The 26667-nt window shown below is 36.6% G+C and overlaps 1 protein-coding gene across 1 annotated transcript in view; it reads right to left on the reverse strand.

The window, feature by feature from the left end:
* Positions 1-9577: 9577 nt before the first annotated feature.
* Positions 9578-26667, reverse strand: part of LOC149542729 (kinesin-like protein KIN-14B) — a 219735-nt gene continuing 202645 nt past the window's right edge. The window contains exons 21-23 of the mRNA XM_089797609.1: positions 10949-11089; positions 10552-10710; positions 9578-10390 (exon numbers count right to left, since the gene is read on the reverse strand). Of these exons, the coding sequence (XP_089653735.1) occupies positions 9890-10390; positions 10552-10710; positions 10949-11089 (801 nt within the window). The 3' untranslated portion in view covers positions 9578-9889. The remainder of the gene's footprint in view (positions 10391-10551; positions 10711-10948; positions 11090-26667) is intronic.

Consider the following 26667-nt stretch of genomic DNA (forward strand, 5'->3'; position numbering starts at 1 on the left):
GATTTTCAGCCTTTTAATATATGTATCCGTCTTTGGCCTCCTTAGCCTAAAATTCCCTTGCAGACCTCTGTGAACGATGTATGCCTTTCATTACTACTATTGATCCCGTCCTAGAGCAAGCTGACCAATTGTGGAGCTCGCTATTTTTTCTCCACCATCTTAGTTTGGTCTTGGAGGGTGATCTGCTATATCTATTACTTCTTTTTCTCTATGATGTTTCATTTTTTGTCTCCTAACATGCAAGTTTTGGTTCACCTTCTGTTGCCAGTTCAATATGCGGCTTGGTGTTTCTCAACTATCTTCTCTTTTTGGACATGTTGATTATTAGTTTGTTTACTTTTATGATCCTTTTGGGATTTCATGTATCACTTGGCATTTTGTATAATTATCATGTAAATCGGGTTTTTGGTGCTTATTATTTCTCTCATGCCATTCTTGGCACATATATTGTAATTAAGTTTGGCCCACCAACTCTCTTCTTGGGTAGCTCTAGGTATACTATATTTTTTGTAATGGGTTAAATAGAGTTTTCTTTCCTGGTTCTTTCTCCAGGAGCCCCTTTTGAACCAATTGATTATATTAATATAAATACAAATTTTTGACCCTAAAATAAAATAAAATAAAAATCTTGTATAATTTTAAAATTAGAAAAATAAAATATGAATATAAAATGTCATTACGCCGAGAGGCATTCTATACAATCACAGCACAAATACCCAGCACGAGAATATGCCAAAAAAGATTCTCCATCAATAAAAAAGAACTGGGAGCAGTTACAAACTTCTAAATTAAATATTAAAAAAAAATTCTCGAAATAATAGGAAGCCAAATGGAGGCCGAAATAATAGAGCCGAAAAAAGTAGGGCCTGAAAAAATAGGACCCGAAAAAATAGGGACCAAAAAATACGGCTCGAAAAAATAGGGGTGAAATAATTTCAATATGATTTTATTTTTTGTTAAATATAATTTTGCATGCACATTCATTCTTATTTTTTGTGGGGAGTGGGGGAATTTGAAACAAATTTGTGGAATGTGAAGAGACGTCTGTTGGGAGATATGAGGAGCCTCTTAGAAGTTATAAAACCAAGGCTCCTCATTTCATTTTCATTTTATGTTTTTGCAGGAAGGAAGAGGTGGAGGTTATTGGAGGATTAGATTGGAGTTTTTGAATAGGAGTAGAAAAAAGTTTTGGAGTAACTTTTTTGCAGGTGAAATTTCTATTTTTTATTTTTTATTTACATTTTCATTTAGATTTAGATGTAGATGTAAATTGAAATTCAAAATTAGTTATAATATTCTACTTTGATTTAGATTTCAATTTTAATTAATTTCATTTAGATTTAGAATTCTATTCATAACTATTTAGGCTTGCATTTAATAGTTTAGTCTTGCATGTTTGATGTAGATTTAGATTTGTATTCAAAATCTATTTGATTTATATATTTTATAATACTTTTCATTTACATATTTTAAAAGTGCATGTTTCAAATTAGTTTTTTATTTGCATGTTTCATATTAGTTTTAGATTTGCATATTTCAAAATAGTTTTGGTTTGCATGTTTTAGATTTGAATGTTTCATAATAGTTTTACATTTGCATGTTTCTAAGTATTTATATTTTCATGTTTCAAAGTATAATTTTATCATTAATCTGGATGAGAATGCCACCATATCAATAAAATTTGTATTTTATTAAAGTTAATGATTTATTTAAAGTAGATGAATCATATATTTAGTATATATTTTATCATTATTGAATTATAAAATAAAATCAAACTCTCGAAATAATAGTTGGCCAAAATAATATTAAACCAAATGGATGCCGAAATAATAGGGCCTGAAAAGAGGACCCGAAAAAATAAGGCCAAAAAAATAGAACCCGAGAAAATAGGGTTGAAATAACTTAATTAAAAAATATAATATAAAACATTTTCTTTTTGTTAAATATATTTTTGCATTCACATTCATGCTTATTTTTTGTGAGGAGTGGGGGAATTTGAAACAAATTCGTCGAATGTCAAAAGATGTTTATTGGGGGATATGAGGGTTCTCTCATAAATTATAAAACAAATGCTCCTCATTTCATTTTCATTTTGTGTTTTTACAGGGAGGAAGAGATGGAGATTATTGGAGCAAATTAGAGTTTTTGAAGAGGAGTTGATTAAAGTTTCATATAGGTTAGTCTTGTATGTTTGATTTAGATTTAGGATTCAAAAACTATTTGATTTAGATATTTGATAATACATTTCTTTTGCAGATTTTTAATGTGCATGTTTCAATTTAGTTTTACATTAGTTTTAGATTTGCATATTTCAAAATACTTTTGGTTTCCATGTTTTAGATTTGTATGTTTCATAATAGTTTTATATTTGCATGTTTTGAAATATTTATATTTTTAATGTTTCATAATTAAATTTAATCGTTGATGTGGACAGCAAGGTCACCTTATCAATAAAATTTGTATTTTATTAAAGTTAATGATTAATTTAAAATAAATGAATCATATATTTAGTTTATATTTTTTCATTATTTAGTTTATATTTTTTCATTATTTAGTTAGATTATATACATGTTTTATTTAAATATTTTTCATAGTATATATAGATTTTTATTAATATTTATGTTTGTAATGTTTGAAAAGTGAAAGACAATGCCACCACATTTCAAACATACAATCTAACTATTTCATTTGAAATAGTTCTGATTTTTATTTATGTTATTTTGAACATTATTCATTTGAAAGAATTTATGTTAACTATTAATACTTTTTCATTCTGATTATTTCCATATGTTGATTTTTGTTTATCAGTTTGCAGGTTACTATTTGAGTTATGGATAGCTCGAAGAGAGAATCAAACATTATTGGATACTAGAGTCTGACTACTTCAATGATCTCAAATGATTTCTTCAAGATCGAGTTTGACAAATGCCTACAAATAATGAAAGAGGTGTGCACAACTATAATTAAAGTTGTAGAGAAGCAATATTTCCAATTGACTATGTTGAGGAAATGGAAGAAATGCATATGGAAGATGCATAAAAAAATTTGTGTGACACATCTACAAAAGTTGATGGGTTTCCCTCAATGATGAAAGAAGTATTTCACAATCATTGTTCAAATAAAGGTTGCAAAAGAATCCTAATCATTGAAGAATGTGACATGTATTTACACCATCATAGATATATTTTTTGTATGTAGTTCATTCTTGTCTCCAGTTTCAAATTTTTACTTCTAACTAGTTGTATTGGCAATTTTATTTCCCCATTGTTCAATGTAACTTTCATGGAGAAGAGAACAAAACAAAATAAATTTATTGTTGTACGAAAAAATTCTTCAATGGATGTGGCTACTAAATATGTTAATTAAGAAAGAAAATCATAACTCTAAATAGATTCCTTAATGATAGGGAGATTTATTGATTACAATCCTTAATCATTGCAATAAAAATTGCATTAGCATTATTAAAAATTCAATAATATATAATGTTCTCACATCATCATGGAGAAATAATTTTCATAAAATTGACTCTTATATATTCTTTCACACTTTTAACATCATCTAAATTTTTGTGTTGGGACTTATAACTTCCCTTTCATGAATTAATTTTTCCACTATTCGAGTAATTTGTATAACATATATCCCAAATTTGACCATAGTTGTGCTCTAGATATTCCAACACTATACCTAAATCTCATACTTCCCTTAATCGTGTCCCTTATTTTAGTGTAACGTTTAACCATTTATTAACCCTAACCATAACACCGAGTGCCATATAAATGAAATTGCAAACCTTGGATCCTAACTTTAACTCTTACTCTATATATGATTGTACTAATCATTTAGTAATTTATATACCTTAGCCTAACCCTATATGTACAAGTAACTCGAAATAATATTATATTTTTTATAAGTGAGAATATGTATATACAGACATCCACAGAGAGAGAGAGAGAGATTAGGGGTGTATCTAGAGAGCATAAAGGGAGAGAGAGATTAGGAGGAGTATCTAGAAAGCAGGGTGAGAGAGATAAGTGGGTGTACCTAGAGATTAGAGAGACAGATTAAGGGACATATCTAAAGACTAGAGAGAGAGAGGGTATATTTAGATAGTGGGGGGAGATATTAATGGGTGTAGTTAGAGAGAGACAGGGGGAGAGAGAGAGGGGAGAGAAAAAGAGGGGGGGGAGCGATCACATTATTAAAAAGGTTAATAACTTGTATCACAATAGCACTAATCATGGGCACTGTAATAGAACTAACCCACATTAAAATTTAACCTTTCAGTTATCCTAACACCAAGGTAAAGTGTAATAATAGCACTAACATCAACTATAATATGATTAGTAACCCAAAAATTATCTCAACTGCAATAATAACACAAACCCCAACTCTAACTCTAACTCTAACTAGATAATTCTAATTTTAACCCTAACCCTAACCCTAACTCTATTTCTAACTTTAATTCTCCCCCTAACCCTAACCTTAACCCTTTACAATCCTAAATCTAATGCTAATTCTAACCCTAACCCTAATTCTAGCCCTAACCCTAAGCCTTACTATAACTCTAATCCTAACTCTAATTCTAACTCTAACGCTAATTCTAACCCTAAATCTAACCCTAATTTTAACCCATATTCTAACTCTAACCCTAACTCTAACTCCAACTCTATCTCTAACCCTAACCCTAACCCTACCCCTAATTCTAATCCTAACTCTAACTCTAACTCTAACCCTAACTATAACTATAACTCTAACTCTAATTGTAACCCTAACTCTAACCCTAATCCTACCCATAATCCTAATCCTAACACTATATATAATGTTAATCCTAACCCTAACACTATATGTAACTCTAACTCTAATCCTAACCCTAATTCTAATCATAAACCAATCCTAATTCTAACCCTAACTCCAACTCTAAACCTAAATCTAACCATAACTCTAGCCCTAACCCTAACCCCAACTCTATCTCCAACTTTAACTTGATCCCTAACTCTAACTCTAATTCTAACCCTAACCCTAGCCTCAATTCTAGCCCCAATTCTAACACTAACACTAAAACTAACACTAATTATAACCCTAACCCTAATGCTAACCCTAACTCTAACGATAACCCTTATGCTAACCATAATCCTAGCCCTAATTCTAATCCTACCTCTAACTCTAACTCTTGTTCTAATTCTAATTCTAACTCTAACTCTAGCTCAAATCCTACCTCTAAATCTAACCCTAACCCTAACCCTAATTCTAACCCTAACTTTATTTGTAACCCTAATTCTAGCCCTAACCCTAATTCTTACCCTTACCCTAACTCTAACTCTAACTCAATCTGTAACCCTAATTATATTTGTTACCCTAATTCTAACCCTAACCCTAATTCTAACTCTAACTCTAATTGTAACTCTAATTCTACCCCTAATCCTAACCCTAACCTATATAACCCTAACTCTAACCCTAACCATAATTCTAGCTCTAACCCTAACTATAACTATGATCCTAACTCTAACCCTAACTATAACTATAACTCTAATTCTTACCCTAACCCTAACTCTAACTCTAATGCTAATTCTAATCCTAACCCTAATTATAACCCTGATTCTTACCCCAAATCTAACTCTAATTCTAACTCTAACCCTAACTCCAACTCTAACTTTATCTCTAATTCTAACCCTTACTCTGACTCTTTTGTAACCCTAACCCCAATATTAACCCTAACCCTAACTTTGACTATAAACCTACCCCTAATCCTAACCCTAACACTATATATAACTCTAACCCTAACCCTAATTCTAATCCTAATCTCATCCCTAACTCTTACCCTAACCTTAAATCTAATCAGGTATCTTTAACCCTAACCCTAATCTAACCCTGACCACAACTCTATCTCTAACTTTAACTCTAACTCTAACTTGAACCCTAGCTCTAACTTTAATTCTAATGATAACCCTAACCCTAACCCCAACCCTAATTCTATCCCCAATTCTAACCCTAACTCTAACTCTTATACTAACACTAACACTAACACTACCTCTAATTTTAACTCTAACTCTAATTGTAACCCTAACCCTAATGCTAACCCTAACCATAACCCTAACACTAACCCTAACTCTCACACTAATTCTAATCCTAACCTTAATTCTAACCCTAAATATAACCTTGACTCTAACTCTAACTCTAACTCCAATCCTTATTTTAACTCTAATTCTAACTTTATCTCTAACCCTAACCCTAACCCTAACTCTTATTCTAACCCTAATTGTATTTGTAACCCTAATTCTAACCCTCACCCTAATTCTTACCCTTACCCTAACCCTAACTAAAACTATAATCCTAACTATATTTGTAACCCTAATTCTAACCCTAACCCTAATCCTAACTCTAACTCTAATTTTAAACCTAACCCTAACCCTAACTCTAACCCTGACTGTAACTCTAACCCTGACCCTAACTCTTGCTCTAATTGTAAACCTAACAAGAACCCTAACTCTAATTCAAACCCTATGTCTTACCCTAATTTTCATCCTAATGCTAACCCTAACTCTAACTCTAACCCTAACCCTAACCTTAACACTTACCCTAACCTTAATTCTAACCTTAACCCTGACTTTAACTCTAACTCTAACCCTAACCCTAACCTTAACAATAAACATTAATTTGTCCCTAACTCTAACCTTAAATCTAACTCTACCATAATTGGACTCTAACCATAACCCTAACCCTAACTTTAATCCTGGCTCAAAACTTAACCCTAACCGTAACTCTAGAACCTTAACCCTTACTCAAGCACTAACCCTAACCCTAACCCTGGCCCTACTATAACCCTAACCCTAACCATAACCATAAGTCTAACCCTAACCTTAACCATGAGCATAACTCTAACCCTAAACTTAACACTCTAACCCTAAATCTAACTCTACCATAATTAGACTCTAACCCTAACCCTAACTTTAATCCTAACTAAAACCCTAACCCTAATCCTAAATCTAACCTTAACCTCGACTCAAACCCTAACCCTATCCCTACAATAACCTTAACTCAAGCCCTATAATAACCCTAACCCTAACCATAACCATAACCATAACTCTAACCCTAACCTTAACCATGAGCATAACTTTAACCCTTGACTCTAACCCTAAATCTAACTCTACCATAATTGGACTCTAACCCTGACCCTAACTTTAATCCTGACTCAAACCCTAACCTTGACTCTAACCTTAAGCCTAACTCAAACCCTAACTCTAGCCTTATTATAACACTAACCCTAACCATAACCATAACCATAACTCTAACCCTAACCTTAACCATGACCATAACTCTAACCCTAACCTTAACCATAAACATAACTCTAATCCGAACCTTAACCATAACTCTAACTATAACCATAACCATAACTCTTACCCTAACCTTAACCATAACTCAAACCCTAACGCTAACCCTAACTCCAACCCTAACCCTAATGCTAAACCTAACCCTTATTCTATCCCTAAGGTTAACATTAACTGTAACGGTAACTTTGTCCCTAACCATATATCTATGTTTAACTATAACATTTTACATTACAATATGCCAAAAATAAAATTACTTTTTTTTTAATCTAAATTAAACTCCATAAATTAAATTTAAAAATTAAAAAAAAATTTGAAGCATAATTTTATAGTAACTTTATAAAATTAATTAACAATTTGATAATAACCTTGTCAAAATATAAATAAAAAGTAAATGTTTTTTCTATTGTGCCGCAACTGCCATATATATTATGCCAAGAGTAATCGTTCTCGAGGCACCTATTCTTTTTAATAAATCCCAATTTTGATTAAAATAACCTTAGGATTAAATAAAAATAGGTACCTCTAGAACGATTACTCTTGGCATTATATATATATATAAGGTAATAAAGTTTAAAACATTTGCATTTACTAGCTTTTATATATATATATAAAAGCGAGTAAAGTTTAAAACATTTGCATCAATCTAGACATTATGTAACAATAATGAAGTTGAAACGTTGAAATAATCCAAACCTATAGTTATAGCACATGAAATCAAAACATATGAACAATACACCATCTCTTTGACAACCAAATGCATCACTCACACGACTCTGCATAGTGTTTGCCTAAAATTCCAAGAACGTCGCCATTTTTCTTTCAGAATAAAGTTTCTATGATACCACTATCAGAGTAGCATTATACTAGCTAATCTCTTTGTTGTCTAATAGCAACTGGAGAGCCTATTTCAAGAGCTAAGTTCCAAGTTCAACATCGGTCCCTTGATTGTGTTGATCGCTACCATATATCCCTCCTTAAGCAATGTTTCACTCGTTAGGTTTAGGGCCAATCGTGAATCCTAAAGAACTGCCATTGTACCATGCTTCTTATTTTACCGTGGCCATGAAGGATGAGTCGTCAAGCCTATCTATGCTCATCTCAACTATGCCTCTCATCCTGTGGTGTTCCGTGTTTAAATTATAATTGATGCCCATAAGGCTAAATTATATAGAAAATAGCCCCTTGCCGAGTTCTTCTAACTAAATGTTTAAAGGGTTTCAAGAGTAAACATGGAAAACCACAGAATGGGATGTATCGTTTTTAGATAAAAGGGACAGGACCTTGCCGACTCATTCTTCATTCTTAAGGTAAGAAATTATAAACTTTGAGCAATGGTTGTTTTGTCTTGTGTGTGGTGTCTATCATGCTCATTTTTTAATTGTTTTTAGATTTCATTGCTTATTGAAACTAATCTGAAATTTTGAACCTGTGATCTGTATTTTTTAACCGCATGATCAATCAGCTTTACGGTATGGACAGCAATGCCCCCCACTACAGTGGCTAACATCTATTTTAAAAATAAATAATATTTTGGCCGTTTCTTAACTGACCATATATAATATAGACGTTTCCATAATGAACTGTGTATTTCGTTAGGGTAAACCCCGCTATCTGGATAAGGAACCATCTAATTTAACTTATGTTGACTTTGGATACTGGTGATCTATTAGAAAGGAGACCAATCTTAGCATTTTTTAAATTTACATTTTGATAATGAATTTATTGTAATATCTCACCATATAAAAACCACTTCACCATGTTGGGAATATTTACGTCTCTCATAATTGGGCTGGAAGGCAACAAATTAACTAACAAGAAAGCAAGTGTAGCATCCCTGAGCAATGCCCGTAACGTCCCTTCTGTTTCGAGCATGCATTGCCATTGCCATGCCTTTGTGTCGTGGGACATGTTTATATTGATGGTACACTGGTTGAGAAAAATCAGTGAACTAGTGAATTTCTCTTGCACTTTCACAGTATATACATACAAACACTTCAATTTATTTGAATCAATGTCAAGTGTCTTCCATATTGTTTTTAAGCTAAACAGGTTTGAAGTAGAATTGATCAAAGTGAAATATGCTAAAATACACTCCTTTATCGTTAAAATGATGGAGTAAATTTGATGGAAAAGTTTCAATAAGTTCAACTTCCGTTATTATTTTTCATGTCTTGTTAAAACTTGAATTAAGAGGGCTCATTCAATTCCCCTTGGAATATTATCACATTCACAAGTTAAACGAGGCCAAGTGCAGAAACGAAATCATTGTATTATATTGATACCATTATAAGCATTACTAGCATTTACACAATCTAAAGCATGATTTCAAAAGGAATCTGAGCATTCTCGAACAAAAAAACCCCACAGATTCTGCAAAAGAATGTGATACTGCCTAGCAAATACAAACGCAAACTCGTTCAATTTCTCAATGGTTTGCGATGGCATTCATCATATTTCCCAAAATGCACAAAATCTTCAGTTGTTTATACAACAGGCCGTAGCCTTTTACATACATGCAGCAATAATTAATAGAATACATGATACCATAATAACTATTGATTTCACCGAGTTGCTTCTGACATATTATCACTCTCAGTTTTCCTCCGGATCTGAGCTGACCTGTTTGATGGCGTATTTGGATTTGGTACATCTCTAGATGATTCATCTTTCTCAAGGTCATTTACAAAAAATTTCATCGATGGAACTCTCATGGCCAATGTTTTGTATAACCTTGAATACCGTGCACGGGTTCCATCAGCAGTTCTTGCCAAGGCAAGCTGGCATAAGGCCTCTGGAAGTTGTGAAAGAATTTGTCTCATCTCTTCTAAGCTCAAACTTGTCAACACTGCAGGTTTTGGTACAGTGGCGACAATTTCATGGCTACTCTCATCTTGCATTTTAGCTTTTGCCTTCACCACAAGCTCTGACTTTGATGTTGCACCGCACTTAATTACAAAAGGTGCAGTTGAGCCAGTGTTAAATTGCAATACACTCCATTGAACTACTTCATTCTCAGTAGACTGTACTGGTGCCAGAAGATTCTCACTTACTGCTTCAATATTCTGCACCACAAAAGTACAAATAATTACATATCATGTACAAAAGCACACAAAATTACAAAGATATGGGAAGATCTGAGGATAATATTGTTTTATGTATAAAATAGTGCATTTGTTCGCAACCTCTTAACAAAATAGTGAATCTTCTGCGTATTGAGACACACCTCGATTATTTTGCATGCTTCTCCAATGTGTCTTTGCGCACAAGGATGATCAATTGAAAGAAGTAAAGGCATTCTCCCTGAAAGTTCATCCAATGCTTCTAACAGAACCTTCTTCTTGGTTTCAGTCATAGCTTTCTGAGAAGCTTGATTATTTATTTCCTGTAAATGAGAGTAAAAAACATCAATCCTATGGAATTCATTGTTAAATAGAACCTCATTGGCTTTGTATGCAAATATATCTAGCATAACCCAAACATCAAATAGGAGTATGAAAAACTATCTTTTTAGTAGGTTATGTGTTCTCTTACTGCTACAAAAGTGATTAGCAAAGAGAAATTCAATTTCAATTGACACAATAAATACAGCAAGAATTGGAAGATACAGAAGAAAAACAAACCTCTACTTGTCTCAAAATATCTTCAAGGGATATAAGTGATGCTAATCGAGCATCTTCAGCTGCAGTTGAAGGGTTACGTACAGGTGACCCCCCTTGTTCTTTGGTTAGTAATGCAATATCTGTTCGAACTTGTTGCAGTATCTGTACAGCCAAAAAATGCCATCATTTTCAAGTTCTGTTTCACAAAGTATGTAATACTCTAAATAAGACAAATTCGCTCTTGTAACTACTATAAGTGTTTGCATGAATCATTTTCTGACTAAACTCAAGTTTCCCACAGTTAAAAATTACTACAGAGAAATAAATTAACCACTAAGCCACAAACCTCAAGAACACAGCCTTTGGCAATACTTTATTTGCCAGGACCTTCAAGCCAAGTTGTGCTTTCCAACATGCAAAAATGGAAGGGGTCAACAGGACTACAATACAGCCTCTCCTCTTCTTACTCTGTGTACAACGCCTTATTGCAAAGTGTTCCCACAAACATACACACTAATCAGTGCTATGAAACATGCCAATGACTCAGCCAAACTCATTGATGCCTTATCCAAGGTGGCCCTACCAAGTGTTTGCACAATCAGTTTGACACAAGACTTGCAAGTCCCAATCCTGTACTCCAAATTCTATACCAGACCACCACCACTAAAAAATAATATCAGGTTGGAAGCTTTGGTCAACATAGAGTATACTGGGCTTGGAGACTATAGTCAGCGATGGCAGAAACAGTTGTTTCACAATAAGCAGAGGGATCGGAATTGTTTTATAAGTGCCATAATGGAGTTGGGAGACAACCAACTAATAAAAGTGTGTTTGAAGACTTTATAATATCAATAACTATGATGGTTATACACTGATCACAAGACTTTATAATATCAATAACTATGATGGTTATACACTGATCCGGGTGATAGATGAAATCGATAGTCTTCAAAGACTCTTATTTTTTGAACATTTATTTATAAACAGATGTCTTCATAATGGGGATTGATAAGCCACATTGAAGGTAGGTTCGATTACAATTGTGAGTTAACAACCAATTATATTATGATGTCATTAAGAGACTCCTAATCCATTTGCCATTGATGAACAAAGGACTATCCATGCTGGGAGGAAATTAGTGGTAGATTGAAACTAAACATAGCTTCTTAACTACCTACAGTTAGCTGATTCTTCAAGAAACTAAATATACATTCTTTCATTCAAAGGTTGTGAGATGAGGATTGCTGAATAGAAATATTGTGTAAATATGATTAAAGAGTTCTGTGTGTTGAAGCGTATCATTAAAGTCCACTGAAGATGTATGTGTATCATTAGAAGTTCTTGTCTCTGAGATAGAGAATGAGGATTGGTGAGCAAGTTTGTGTGAGAAGGATCTTATTGATAAGAAAAGTGGAATAGTAAAGATACGGCATTTTGAAGATTGAAGACTAGATATAACAGCATCTAAAGATTGATACATTTCTAAGAAAGAGGAGGTCTGAAGATCAGGTATAACAGTTCTAACAGTGTTTTCTGATTTTGGAATTGTTTTATCTTGTCAGATCTGTTCTAAGAGAGTAAGCAACCTTGTATAAGATATTAAAAATTTCTCAAGTTACATTTGCAGGGTTATCCTCTCAGTTCATATTCAGATTACAAAGGAATTGTTATAGTTTATTCAAGGTGTAATTGATTGTCCATTAATTTCGTAAAGGAAAACTTCAGAGTTCGTAATCAATTGTATTCTGCAAATTTTGATTGGTGCTGGTTGGTGCTCAGGCTATTGAGTGGGTGTTTAACTTGAAAGAGTAGACACTTTTGAGATAGGAGTTTGCTGACTCCATAAGTTAGTGGCTTTAAACATTGTAATTGAAATAAATCATGAGTTTGGATTAGGGCAGTAGATCCTAGCAGTATTTCTCACTGTGATTTTTCCTATTTTGGGTTTCCACTTAAAATCTTGTGCATTGTCTTTATTGTGTGGTTGCATCTCTTTCTGCATTAAGGTTCAATTCCTTTTAGTTTTCACATTGAAGATTGACAAGTTTCATCAAAGATATTAAATTGATTTAAGAGTTGAATGTTTTTATCCCCTACTGATTCACAATCCCCCATCCCCTCCTCTCAGTAGTAGAATTGTATTCTACGCATCTTTCCATCATTTCAACCTAGAACTCAAACTTGTGCTTAGAAGAAAGGCAAAAATTCTATAGATGTAAGTTTGAGCTAATGATGTCTAGGAGGAGGTTGGTGTTACAAGCTAGGGTTGTCGTTGCACCAAAAGATCAACCTGTCAATGCCTAATAGAACCACTAGACTTATAGAACATAGGATGCAGTTAAGCCATGTTAGGAATCCTAAAGGGAAACATTGGCAGTTAGTCCAACAATCCCCCCCTCAGCATTGCCCGAGGAGACTCCGACCTATGACCAAGCTCTAATATCACTTCTTACAAGCTAGGGTTGTCGTTGCACCAAAAGATCGACCTGTCAATGTCAGATACAATCACTATACTTATAGAACATAGGAGGTGGTTAAGCCATGTTACAATTGCCGATAGGGAATGTTAGCAGTTAGTCCAACAGTTGGTCATTATAAAGGATGAGTTTCAAATTCACAAAAAAAGATATAAGGTCGGCCCTATCAAGAAATATTACAATTCCTTCATCGACCACTATAGAGGGGAGAACAAAATGTCCTTGTAAACACATTCAAATGCAAATTCAATATTGATCAAGTGTGGATTAATTCAGAACTGCTGAGGAGCGAAACTTCTGAGCAAGGAGGGTAAATTAAATCAAACATAAGGCAGTTCCTAAAGAGGAAATGGTGATTCAAAACAAATCAGAACAGATTGGGCAAATGTTCCAAGCATATGAAGGTGAGATTAATATGGCAATAAAGTGAATGAAAGCTGATCAAGGCGAAGAGGTGAATTGAAACCAGATTTCGACTAGACATGTAGAAGGCATTTAAAGCAATATTGCAACCAATTTTCCTGCTGTCTCATCCTTCGAAGGGTATGTACTCAAAGATTCGAAATTTTCTCATCAAAGGGCATTAAATAGATGAAGGCAGTGGTTGTTACTACCCAAACTAGGGTTTCCATTGAATTATCTTCATCTTTTTAGAATCTAATTGTACCCTGAATTTGCAATTGGGAGGTCTATATAAGGCTTCACCTTCTTACTTGTAAATCTACTAGAGCAGTAGATGATAGAGGTGGTAGCGGGAGTAGATTAGAGATTGTTGCCAAGACTGTTAAAGTTAATATACAATTTATCGAAGATATGATGGATTCTTGTGTATAAGTTTTTCCTTTTTGCATGGTTTACACTTTTTGAGTTTAAGTTAAAGTTCATTGATTTTAATGGAAAAATGTGCAGATATGTGGTGAATTCCTTGGTCATGTTATTTGTAGCTTGTTGATTGCAAAGTGCATGGTTAGTCTGCACCCACTTAAGAACTAGTTTGATTGTAAATGTTCATTTGGATTGCATCAAGTATTGGGTATTTGGTTGAATGTTATACCATGAAAAACCCTCTTTTACCTTGGAGATTGCATCAATTTTGCATAGTTATTTCCTCATGGAAAAGGAAAACTTGATAAAGGAATGCATTTATCTAAGCATCATCCATTGACCACTGTACTGAAGTACTATGCTTGGATAGCGATTTGCCCCCTGGAAGCTTGGAAGCGGAAGCAAAGGCTAACGAAGGGGTAGGCAAGAGCAGGATCACGAGGAAGCTCGGCGGAAGCCATTCTCGGCCAGATGGATGTGACTGGAAGTCATTCCCAGCCAGCCAGATGCAGCAAGAATGGCTTTCAACCAGCTTTCAGACACATACAAGAGCTTCTTGGGCATCGAAAGACACAAAAATGCAGAAATAAGCAGAAAAGCGCTTTTTCCAAACTAAATCACTTAAAACACCAAAAGGCACATGGGGAAAAAGCTTTTTTAATCTTTTTTTTTTTCCTTAGAAACCCTAAAACAGCACTAGGAGAGGCCATTTGACCACTACTTGTTGCATTTTGTTTGCAGCTCCTCTCTTTTCTCATTTGCTCTCCGTTTTTGCATTTTGAAGGAAAGTTGATTATTTTCGAAGAGGATCATTCATAGAGCAAGAGATAGCATCCAAAGACACATTTTAAGCAATTAAGGTAAGCATTTAATCCCATTCTTGAGTTCTTTCATGATTTTTTTGAGATTTGCATGAGTTTTTTCAAGTTTGTGAGTAAAATTTTCAATTTTCTTTTAAATTTTGCTTTTTTTTAAGAAGTTTAGCTATCTATCTTAGTAGTTTTCTATCATATTTTTGCACTTATATGCTTGATGTTCATAGTTTTTTTTAATTTAAATTTATTTAATTCAATGTAACCCCAATATTGGGGAATGTTGAGATCATGAGATGCCGAGATGCATTTTCGGGGAGGTGGGAAAATGAGCCTCATTTTCTAGACACCCAAGGGACGGCAGCAAGAGGAGGATGGGGCAGGGAGGGGTGTTTGTATAGTATGCATATAGAATTAGAAATGCTTGTTATGAAATGATGTTTCGGTATAACATATGAAATTAAAATACTTTAAATAGCAAAATTGCAACATGAGCTAGAACCATTAAACATTCAACATAGTAACATATTACATACACAACAGTCACATTCAAAAAACAAAATTCAAATAGAAACTCAAGTACCAATCCTAGTGGCAGCATGATTGCGGAATGACATAGATGGGGGTACTTGGGTATGCAAGTACCCAATGCAGGGGCGTCTCGGGGATGGGTACTTCGAGGTTTGGGATGGGGTGCAAGGCTCTGTGTTACATTGATGTAATTTCTTATAGATAGCCACCATCGGTAGTCAAAGTTCAATGGGCCAAGCAGCTAATAGTTTTAAAATTGATGTAGCATCTCCTTTATGGAGACATACCACAAGAATATCGCAAGTTCCCATAGGTGGCTCCTATATTTGGAAGTGAAATTATTGTTAAAGTAACAAAGGCAACCCACTGAATAGCTTTTATCCTCGGGTAAAACATCATTTTATGGGCTCTACTGGTAAAGGATTTTCAATGTGCAAAGGCACAAATGGGAAGGGGTTGTCTAATGCACAAATAGCTTCATTTGTAAAAGAACAAGAAGTTGTTGGTAAATTGATAAAAAGGTCAAAACAAAATTTTTATCAACATCCATCCTCAAAGAAAACAATGCAATTACCCAAGGAGTCAATTGTATCCTCAAAAGACCCATTTTTGCAAGTACCTATACTGGAAGTGGAAGAGGAAGAATGTAATAACCCCAATAGGTTATAACTTCTTCAAACACCAAAAATCTTTATACTTCAGTTGTTTGACATTTCGTCGAACACTTTGGAAGCAAGCTTTGATACCACTGTAATAACCCCAATAGGTTATAACTTCTTCAAACACCAAAAATCTTTATACTTCAGTTGTTTGACATTTCGTCAAACACTTTGCAAGCAAGCTCTGATACCACTGTAATAACCTTCCTCAAATCTGCCCTCAAAAAATGCTAATGAAAGCTCAAGGAATTTCATCAAACAATTCACATGCAAGGGACGTATGACTAATATAGTATTTCAGCTAGCTTCAAATGACTTTTTCTACAATTTGCATCAATGAGAATCTTGTGCTAGAAGACTACAATGGACTACACAACGACCTAACATGAGTGTGCTACTAATTTTGACAATATTTAGTGCATATATATGATCTAAGCATGACAAATGAACACCTACAGCCAACTGGCATTTTTACAAACAGTTGGTATGCAGACTAACTAGCTGATAAATAATGATATTAAATTTCTTAAATGACACCAGCAACTATTATCTTTTTAATTGCAATGAAAAAATACAATGCTCATGAAATATGGCCAAGACTTTGGCATTTACATGGATTACAAAATGATAATGCTGGTATAATGCACACTTACAGCTGAAACTTCTAACACCCTAAAAAACAATACTAATAAAGGAACCTAGTTGTAGATGGCTGTAATAATTTTCTTCAATGCTGCCCCTTCTGCTTTGTTTTTCCGATTTGCTTTTTCGAACTGCTTTTTCGAACTGCTTTTTAGGCCTGCTTTTTCGGTTCTGCCTTTTCAGACTGCTTTTTCGGTTCCGCTTTTTCGGACTACTTTTTCGGTTCTGCTTTTTCGGCCTGCTTTTTCGGTTCCGCTTTTTTCGGACTGCTTTTTCGTATCTACTTTTTCAGACTGCTACCCTGTTGAATCTCAAGACCATATCTTTCAATGGCGTCAAGATTTCCAGCTTGAAGGGATTTCGTCCTTCAAACTATTGTGACATAATCTCCAGAAAATTTTCCAATTTCTTTGATATTTCCAAGCCTACTAAAAAGAAGCTCTTCCTTTTTTTTTTATAGTGTTCTCACAAGAGCTCATTCCTTCTTTTTTTTAATGTGGGATAAAACATAACTCCCTTTATGTAACTTATGTCTCCAATGTGTTATAAAATAAAGGGGACTCTTTTAATTTAAATATTTTTCACAAACTATAGTCTATGCATTAATAAAGTTAAATATTTAAATTTAACTTTATAAAATAGCTTTATCAATGCATAACAAATCTTATCAATGATAAACAAGTCTTCTTGTCGATTTTAAACAATTACCATCGACATATCGCTGCCACTGAATGTCCGACTATATCCAAGATGACTTAAGTATGCCCAAAGTTGCTTCAAAACCCCTCAGAAAGACCTGCAACTGAAACTATCTAGGCCAAATGGCCTCTAAGCCCCTTTAATGTCCTGGTTAGCCTGCGGGACCGTGGAGAAATAGGCTAACGACAACATCATGCTATGAATGCTAAAAAGGGGACATTACAAAGAAGTAGAAACTATAACTCGAAAAACAAGTTCATTGGACAAAGGATTGAAAATGGAGGGAAGAGAGCTTGTTGATAAAGCCATTGCATGTTGTCTCTATGCCAATAGTCTTCCTTTCAATTTAGTGAGATCAGCATATTGGAAGGAAATAGTGGCAGCCATAATTGAAGCATCGAATTATTACTCCTTGATATCAAAAGGTGTGTACTACTTTATTGACATAAGAGAGGGTTTGGGTAGATAGAGCTCTTCAACCAATTAGAAGTCCAGGGAGAAGTTCAGGTGTTTCCATTGTTTCGAATGGATGGGATATGAGAAACCAGCCATTAATTAATGTGATTGCAATGTCACCCAAAGAGGCGATGTTCTTGAAGGCAATTGATTGTGAAGGGGAAGTGAAAGATTCACAAATCATTTCCAAAATTCTCATTGAGGCCATTGCAATGGTGGGTAGTGATGTAGTTCAAATGATTACAGAGAATGCCAAATATTGTAAGGGTACAAGTGCTTTGGTTGAGCGTCAATATGACTATATTTTTTGGACACCATGCACCCTACACTCCCTAACCTTGGTCATGCAACAAATTGGCACCCAAAAAGATTGGGTGAAGCAAATATACTAGGAAGGAGAGGAGATACTAATGTTTGTGATGAACCACCACATGTCACAATCCATATTGAAATCATTCTCCATTTTGAAGTTGCTAAAGGTAAATTCAAATTCTAAATTTGTAATTAGTAAATATTAAATTTCTTTTATTTAATTAATTTAAATATTTTGAATATATTTTATGTCATGTTCAATATTTATTGACATATTGTTATGATTAACTTACTTAGGTGGTTGAGACAGGGTTCACATCTAATACTATTGTTATAAGACAACTTGTCATGGTGCAAGAGGCATTAAGCCAAATGGTCATTTCAAGCCAGCGGGGTATATGATAGGCTTCAAATTAAGAGAGGGCACAAAAGGTCAAGGCATTTATCTTGGATGACAGTGGGATCGTGTGCAATTTGTATTAGATTTCATGGACCCTATCATGACTATGCTCCATTTGTTGATTTAGATAAGCTTTGTTTGGAGGATGTATATGATGACATGCACACAATGGTTGAGAAGGTAAAACTTTCAATACAAGCACATGAGGATAACCCCACAAAATGTGAAGCCTTATGCAATCAACTTGAATCTATCATTCATCATCGTTAGGAAAAGATGACTACACCATTGCACCTCCTTTGCATATGCCTTATCTCCAAGGTACGATAGTGAGGAAGTACTTGGTATGCCTAATCTTGCAAGTAACACCATATGCGTATGAAGAAGTTGCTAGTAGGTGCTACAAAGCTTCTGCAAGACTCTTCCTCGATGATGACACTCATAGAAAAGTTAGGACTGAATTTGGATTATTTGCTCTGGGAACAAAACTTAGTCCTCTTGTAATAAAGGACCAATGGGCATGGGAGCTATCACATGGTGCTACCTCTATGGTCAACCATTCAAGCATCTACAACCTCTCACAATCAAAATCCTCTCCCAAGTAAGCTTCTTTTTTTTTTAATATTTTCTCATGCCAAGTGTATTCTACAATTCTTTAAATTGATTTTCACTTTTATGTTTTAGCTTAATAATTAATTTTGTAATTGTGAACATTGTCTAGGTTGCAAGTTCTTCTATTGCTGAAAGGAATTAGAGTACATACTCCTTTATCCACTCAGTAAAGCGTAACCGGTTGGGCTCTCAAAAAGATGAAGGCTTAGTTTTCATTCATACCAACTTGCATCTTTTGTCACGTAGGGAAGATCGCTACAAGGAAGGGGCAGACAAGCATTGGGATGTAGAACCTGATTGTGCAAACTTGGATGCAATTATTCAACATCTTACCACAATCACAGATAATGATGTTGATAACATCATGACACATGGTGTATCTAGCATAAGTGGAACAGTATTCGGTTCAAATGATCTTGAACTTGCAGCAGTTGGTGGAGATGGAGATGATGATTGTCAGCCGACTGGATGGTCCCGGCGGTGTTTCTGTAGCCGACGAAATGATTGTCGTCGGTGTTTTGTATTTTGTAACCGACGAATAAATAGTTTTTAGCGGACATAATGTTTGTGGCCGACGGACTCCTCCGGGAAGGTTCGGCAGATAGTATTTATATCCCGTCTGGGATCATTGTAAATTATTATCATCTACTATTACGGATATTATGAAGCATAATGTATGTCTGGCATATGCAAATATAATTCTGCTATTCTGTTCCATGGTCTGTATGCGTTGATTTCTTTACCAGTACGGTAAACATTTGGCGTCGTTGCCTTATGAATCTGGAAGGTGGGAGGAATGAAGATTAATGCCAAATCAGCTTAACAAAGATCGAAATAAGGCGAAGGGAAAAGATGGAATCCGTACTGCACAAGTGGAGTAAACATCGCCAGTGTTGCAGGACCCAGTAACGCCTCTCTACCAAATTCAATTGTGATGGCGGGACCCAAAGAAAAGTTGCCGAAGTTTGAGGGCAATGGTACAGCCGACCCCATCCGACATTGTTTACCTTGAAACGATCTAGCGGGCAAATGGAATCACAGATGCCAACGAATGGGCCAGGCAATTTCCGGCAACCCTATGAGGTGTGGCGATTGATTGATTTTCGGATACGGATCCACAAAAGCTAAATAGTTGGGATAACATTAAAAAAGAGTTCTTGGCGAAATCTAAACTCTTGCGGGATGATAATGAAATCGTAGCAGAGATTTTCAATACCAAACAGGGGAAGCACGAAACCGTCTGTGTCTACGCCAGGAGATTAAAAGACTTAATAAACAAAATGAAAAGCAAGCCGGCGGATGGATTGCAGAAAAGATGGTTCGTGGACGATCTACGCTCGAAGTTGTGGAGGAAAATGAAAATTGTGCCACCGTCGTCATATGTGGATGCGTATAACAGAGCACTGGACCTTGAAAGTCAGCAGAAGACAAAGAAGAAGAAAACTAGCTCCACTGATTCTGATGACGATGAGCCTGTCGGAGATGATAGCAGCGACAATGAAGACAACAGCAAGAAGGTTCGTGCCCTACAGAAGGATATGGTTTGCATGATGGAGTTTAAAAACATGCAAAAAGAGCCAAAAGGCAGTGAGTTGTGGTGCACGGAGTGTAAGACCGACGGTCATACTAAAGGATCATGTCCAAAGAACCAATTCTGTGACATTTGTTAGATCATGGGCCATTCGACAAAAGAGTGCCCCTTTAACATGAAGACAAGAGGATCTCCACAGGTGTTTCTCACACAGGAGGCTTCCCTGTCGAGCAGTAGCGAAAATACGAATAGCGCAGGTGCCACATCCGAAGGGTACAGGAATAATAACAGAAGGCAAAATAACAACAATGCGAACAATAACAATAATAATGGGAGCCGAAGTCGAACCCAGTATGATGCAAACAGACGGCCGATCGTTCAATGCCGAACATGTAATTTGTGAGGTCATTTTGCGTGGGATTGTACAACGGCAAACACACCAAAATTATTATGCAGATGGTGTGGACCCGGCGATCACGAAGATTCCAAGTGTCCAAAGTCTGGAGTAAACTTAATCACTATCGGCATGGATGTAGAGGAGGGTCTGGCAATTACACGGAGGCAAGCGGAGGAAAAGAGAAAATTGGGGGAAGTGCAGGCGGAAATTGCAAAGGCATCGTCGGCGAGGACATCTCAGTTGAAGGACATCACCGGCACCTTGGCAAGGAACTTCGCAGAACAAAACATTGTACGACAGATCTTACAAACGGAGATACCGGTCAAGATAAGTGATCTCCTCCTCACAATGCCCCAGTTACGGACGGCCATTCTGAATCATGCACTGCTTCCGAAAGCAACGGAGGACACAGGAAGGGACAGTAGGGAAGTGATGACAACAGACCCAATGCTACTGGCACTCACATCCGGACGGCATCCGACGGTCGTCGAGATGGGGATTTTGGAAAATGTTCTGACAGACACAATTGTCGACGGAGGGTCCGGCGTGAATGTGTTGCCGGAGGATACTTGGAAGAAGTTGGGAAAGCCGACCTTATGGCCACCTGCATTCCAGTTGCTCACGGCAGACCAACACGGCATCAAACCGTTGAGAATCTTGAAGGCGCAACCGATAACTATTGGAACGCAACCATTTTTATTGGATTTTGTGGTTATTCCATTGAAAAGAAAAGGATATGATGCTATTCTGGGACGGGATTGGTTGGTGCAAGCAAAAGTAAAACATGATTGGAAACGAAATACCCTATCAATGGAGGGCGGAGGCAAAAGATTCACAATTCACCTGCACACGCAAATGGTCGGCAAGGAGGCAGCATCATCAGATTCTGAAAGTGAAGGCAAGAGTGATGACGAAGGAAAGAGGAGAATGGAACCGGAGGAAAGAGGAGTATTGAGACTTGACAGAGAATCGAATGACGACCTGGACTCGGTGAATGGCCTTTACCACTAGCAAATAGAAGACTACGAATTGTTTCCGAGTTGTAATATGCTAAGGGTCGACGAAGGTGAGAAAAAAGCGAAAAATGAGTGTCTAAAGGAATACAGAGCAGCGGAAGAAAGAAAGGGGGTTACGCCTGAAGCTGAGGAGAAGAACATACAGTCCAAACCCAGAAAAAAGAAAGATCCCACCATTCGGTACACGGTGAACGGACTGCACAGGAAGAAAAGAATGCATCGCACCATAAAATTACTTGAAGGGTACCAACAGCAAAGAAAGAAGCTAGATGTGCGACGATCACAGGCACAGTGGGCGACGGAGGTAACACAAAACAGACATAAGGCGTGGCATGACAAACTCAGTAGGTTTTAGCCGGGGCAGTTGGTACTCAATTACGACGGTCGAGATGAAATCAAACAGGAAAGGTTTTAAGGCAAGATGGGTTGGACCATATCAGACCCGGGAGGTTGGCGACAATCGAATGATAAAATTGGAGACATTGGACGAGCAAGAGGTGCCTCCGTAGTCAACGGATTTAAATTGCAAATATATGGTGTCAAAAAGACTCCGTCGCTATCACAGAATAGCCAGCTGACTCTGTCATCGTTGCAGAATGGCAACGCCTAGAGGCAAAATTGAGGTGCTATCTTTTTATTTTATTTTTGTCAAAAAAAAAAAAAAAAGAAAAAAAAAGTGAAAAAACCTGTCCAAGAGGTGCTCCGCGGGCACCTATCCGGAGGTCAACGGGAGGTGTCCCGCAGGCACCTGTCCGGAGGTCGACGAGAGGTCTCCCGCAAACACCTATCCGAAGGTGCTCCGCGGGCACCTATCCGGAGGTCTACGCGAGGTGTTCCGCGGGCACTCATCCGGAGGTGCTCCGTGGGCACTCGTCCGGAGGTGCTCCACGGGCACCTGTCCGAAGGTCTGCGAGAGGTGTCCCGCGAGCACCTGTCCGGAGGTGCTCCGCGGGCACCTTTCCGGAGGTCCACGGGAGGTTCTCCGCGGTAGCCTGTCCAGAGGTCCTCTTCCCACTGGGTATTCACGTGCCTTGCGAAGACCTCTTTCCAATCTACGGATGGGTGAATGTTCGCAGTTTCAGTTGTTGTAAGCTTCTGTGGGAGAAAAAGAAAGATTAAGCCAGAGGTATTGTCGGTGTTCCGCACAGAACATGGTCGCGAAAAACAAAAACGATAGGAGGAACTTGTAGAGAGTCGGAACAACAACAGACAAACAGAAGTAGGAAGGTTTGCTATAAAAAAAAAGACGACAAAATCAAATTGTTCGGAATGAGTAGCAGATGATGCCAAACAGAAGGGGAAGCATCAGTGGTTGCCAGAAAGAGTGTAGAATCGGCAGAAAATGACAGAAATGTTGTGTTCCATGCATTTCTGTGTGGGTTGCGGAGTGCTAATTTGGTCTTGGCGACCTGGGGCGCTGCCCTAGGACCCCGCGGAGGCGCTGCCCCTCGACCCCGCCGGGGGTGTTGCCCCCTGGACCCCCAATCGTTGCGGATATCAATCGTGGGAGTCTAACCAGTTGAGAAGAGTTGAAGTTGCTGCAGGCATGGACTTTCTGTGTACCAGAGGCACTGGGAGTAGGTGTTGGCCGGGAGGCTATCTTGGTGGATGCATAGAGCTCGGGAGGAGCTGATCATCCAGTTGGAAGCAGTGCAGCGACACTTGGCTCAAGGTACCGAGGAATTGAAAACAAAGAAAGCAGCACGGGTGGCTATCAAGGTCAACTTGAGGAGACAGTATTGTGTTAGCAAAGGCTACAGATGTAACGGGATGAATGTGGAAGTGATGTGATAAAAGCAAATTTTTTGTTGTAGTCATTCTGTTAATGTATTTTGTTTGTTAATTTGTTTCAGATATTTTGTAATTGTCGTTCGGAGACGACTTTTCTTTTTCGGGGGGATGGTGTCAGCTGACTAGATGGTTCCGACGGTGTTTCTATAGCTGACAGAATGATTGTCGTCGGTGTTTTGTATTTTGTAACCAACGGTAAATAGTTTGTAACAAACATAATGTTTGTGGCTGACGGACTCCTCCGGGAAGGTTCAGCGGATAGTATTTATATCCCGTCTGGGATCATTGTAAATTATTATCATCTACTATTACGGATATTATGAAGCATAATGTATGTCTGGCATATGCGAATATAATTCTGCTATTCTGTTCCATGATCTGTATGCGTTGATTTCTTTACCAATACGGTAAACAATGATGAGTTTTTTGTGAACCCATATGATACGGATTCAAATTGATAAACATTGAATGATGAACTATAGTTTGATTTTGTAGTTGTGATGATTTGCAATGGAATCATGAACATAGATGCATATGATATTCATATCATTGATATGGTTTATATTAGAATCTAAGTATTTGAATATGTATTGGTGAAACTACAAGCTATCAAATGTTTTAAATTGTATATTTCTTTCATTTCTTTGCATATATATATATATATATATATATATATATATATATATATGTGAACACGAGGACGCTTCCCCCCCCTCCCCCACCTTTTTGCCCCACGTCTCGAAAATGGGGACACACCAAGGACTTGGGGACTCTATTCCCCCGTCCCCAGCGACGCCGCCTAATTCCACCATCTCCGCCAAAGATGGGGGGACGCCCCAATGTTGACTATTTGTTGATTCAACAATTTTGTTTAAATTTTCTATGTTCCAATTCAATGAAATGTTCAAGTATTTACTCTTTTACATCTTTATATCTTACATTGCACTACATTTTTTCATAACTAGCATTTTAAGTACCACATGTATACTATATACAACCCTCCTCATCCCCTACCACCGTCCCCAAATTAAGGCCCTTTTAGCCCCCCGTCTCGAATACTTGTCCCCCCGTTCCGTTGTCCCCCAAGGCAGTGTAACTATGATATGTATATACGCATTTGCATTCACACACCCCCGCACACTACACCGACTTCCTGTATCCGGCTCTGTATCCAAATCGGTAACTAAGGTATTATAGGCAAATAAGATTTCTCTAAACCTTTATCATATTCATGTTTTATTTGAAGATTGAATTCATTCAGCATTCAAGTTCTAGGCGCTTAAAGGGAAAAAATAGTAGATTAAATCTAGGAATGATTGTATAAGTCCATTTGTGTGTTATGAGCAATATCACATACATTCACTAAGTTATATCCAACATAAACTCACTATTTTGAAATGCAAACCTTGGGGTTGCCTTATTATGATCACACATTATGATATTCTTTGGTGTTTGAGGTTTTTGTGTTCAAGAGAGGATAGAATACTAGGTATTAACTCTGTGTTGGTGAGTGCATATCAACAAGGTTTAATAGGAATATTTATGATAGTTGAATCGCTTCACAATGTGAGACAGTTATACAAAGCACTAGGATTCAATTGAATCATATTTTGGTGTAGCTAGGATATAGTTGAGCATTCACAAGATGGAATTGAGATACTAGTATCAGCCTTGGCATACATGTACAAATTGCTTGGGGCCAAACAATCTTTCAAAAGGGAGGATAGTAAGGTCCCCTTTATTTAGCCTTAGAGAATAACTAAATGGTCAATATTAAGTTGTCAACAAATAAAATAAATTAAAAGACAGCAAATTTAATTATTTAAAAAGGCAATAAAAAAAATTAAATATTCCTAAGCTTCTCAAGAGTATATATTAAAGTAAATGTTGAGCCTTGATAACTTGGTGGTGACTTTAGTTATGTCAACCGAATACTTATAAAGTTGGTACCTTTATGAGAGGGAATTGTCATGAGCTAAAAGAGATTAATATTTAACATAAAGTGATTTTATAATGGATATTCCAGAAGGTTCTAGAAGGGCTTTATGATGAGGTTGTAAGAGCTCAATTGATCATTTTACTTGTTATTTTTCCTAGAGAGCTTTGAGATCTTTTGCTTTTGATTCAACAAGACCTGGGACGAAAACCCTGGGGCTTCTTCATGGTTGATGAGATGAAAAACCTAATTCAGCCAACCTTGGCGGATTCATTCAGGATTGACTAGTGTAGCTCATGGTTTGGACTGGCTTTGGTGGCGCAATATTCCTCCTGAGCTAATTATAAGGTCAAAGTTTCACGTTTGGTTAAATGATTTGCGAAGCCTTGCAGGCAAGACAAATTATCAAAATATTTGCAAGATTTATAGGAGAGATGGATGTTGTGTTTGAATGAATGCATGGATGTGAAGATTAGCTCGGCTAGGCATTGACCTCTTGCTAGTGTGGGTTGGAGCATATTAAGCTTATTGTTGGCCACCATTGAAGACCAAGTTGGCTGTGGGTAAAGCAGACTAGGTCAAAGGATTTGTAGCATCCAAAATAATCATATGAAGGTATCTTGATGAGTAGATGTTGATCGTTA

This window comes from Cupressus sempervirens, chromosome 8 (assembly GCF_028749045.1).
Source record: "Cupressus sempervirens isolate cs-2001-9-10 chromosome 8, ASM2874904v1, whole genome shotgun sequence".
Classification (NCBI taxonomy): Eukaryota; Viridiplantae; Streptophyta; class Pinopsida; order Cupressales; family Cupressaceae; genus Cupressus; species Cupressus sempervirens.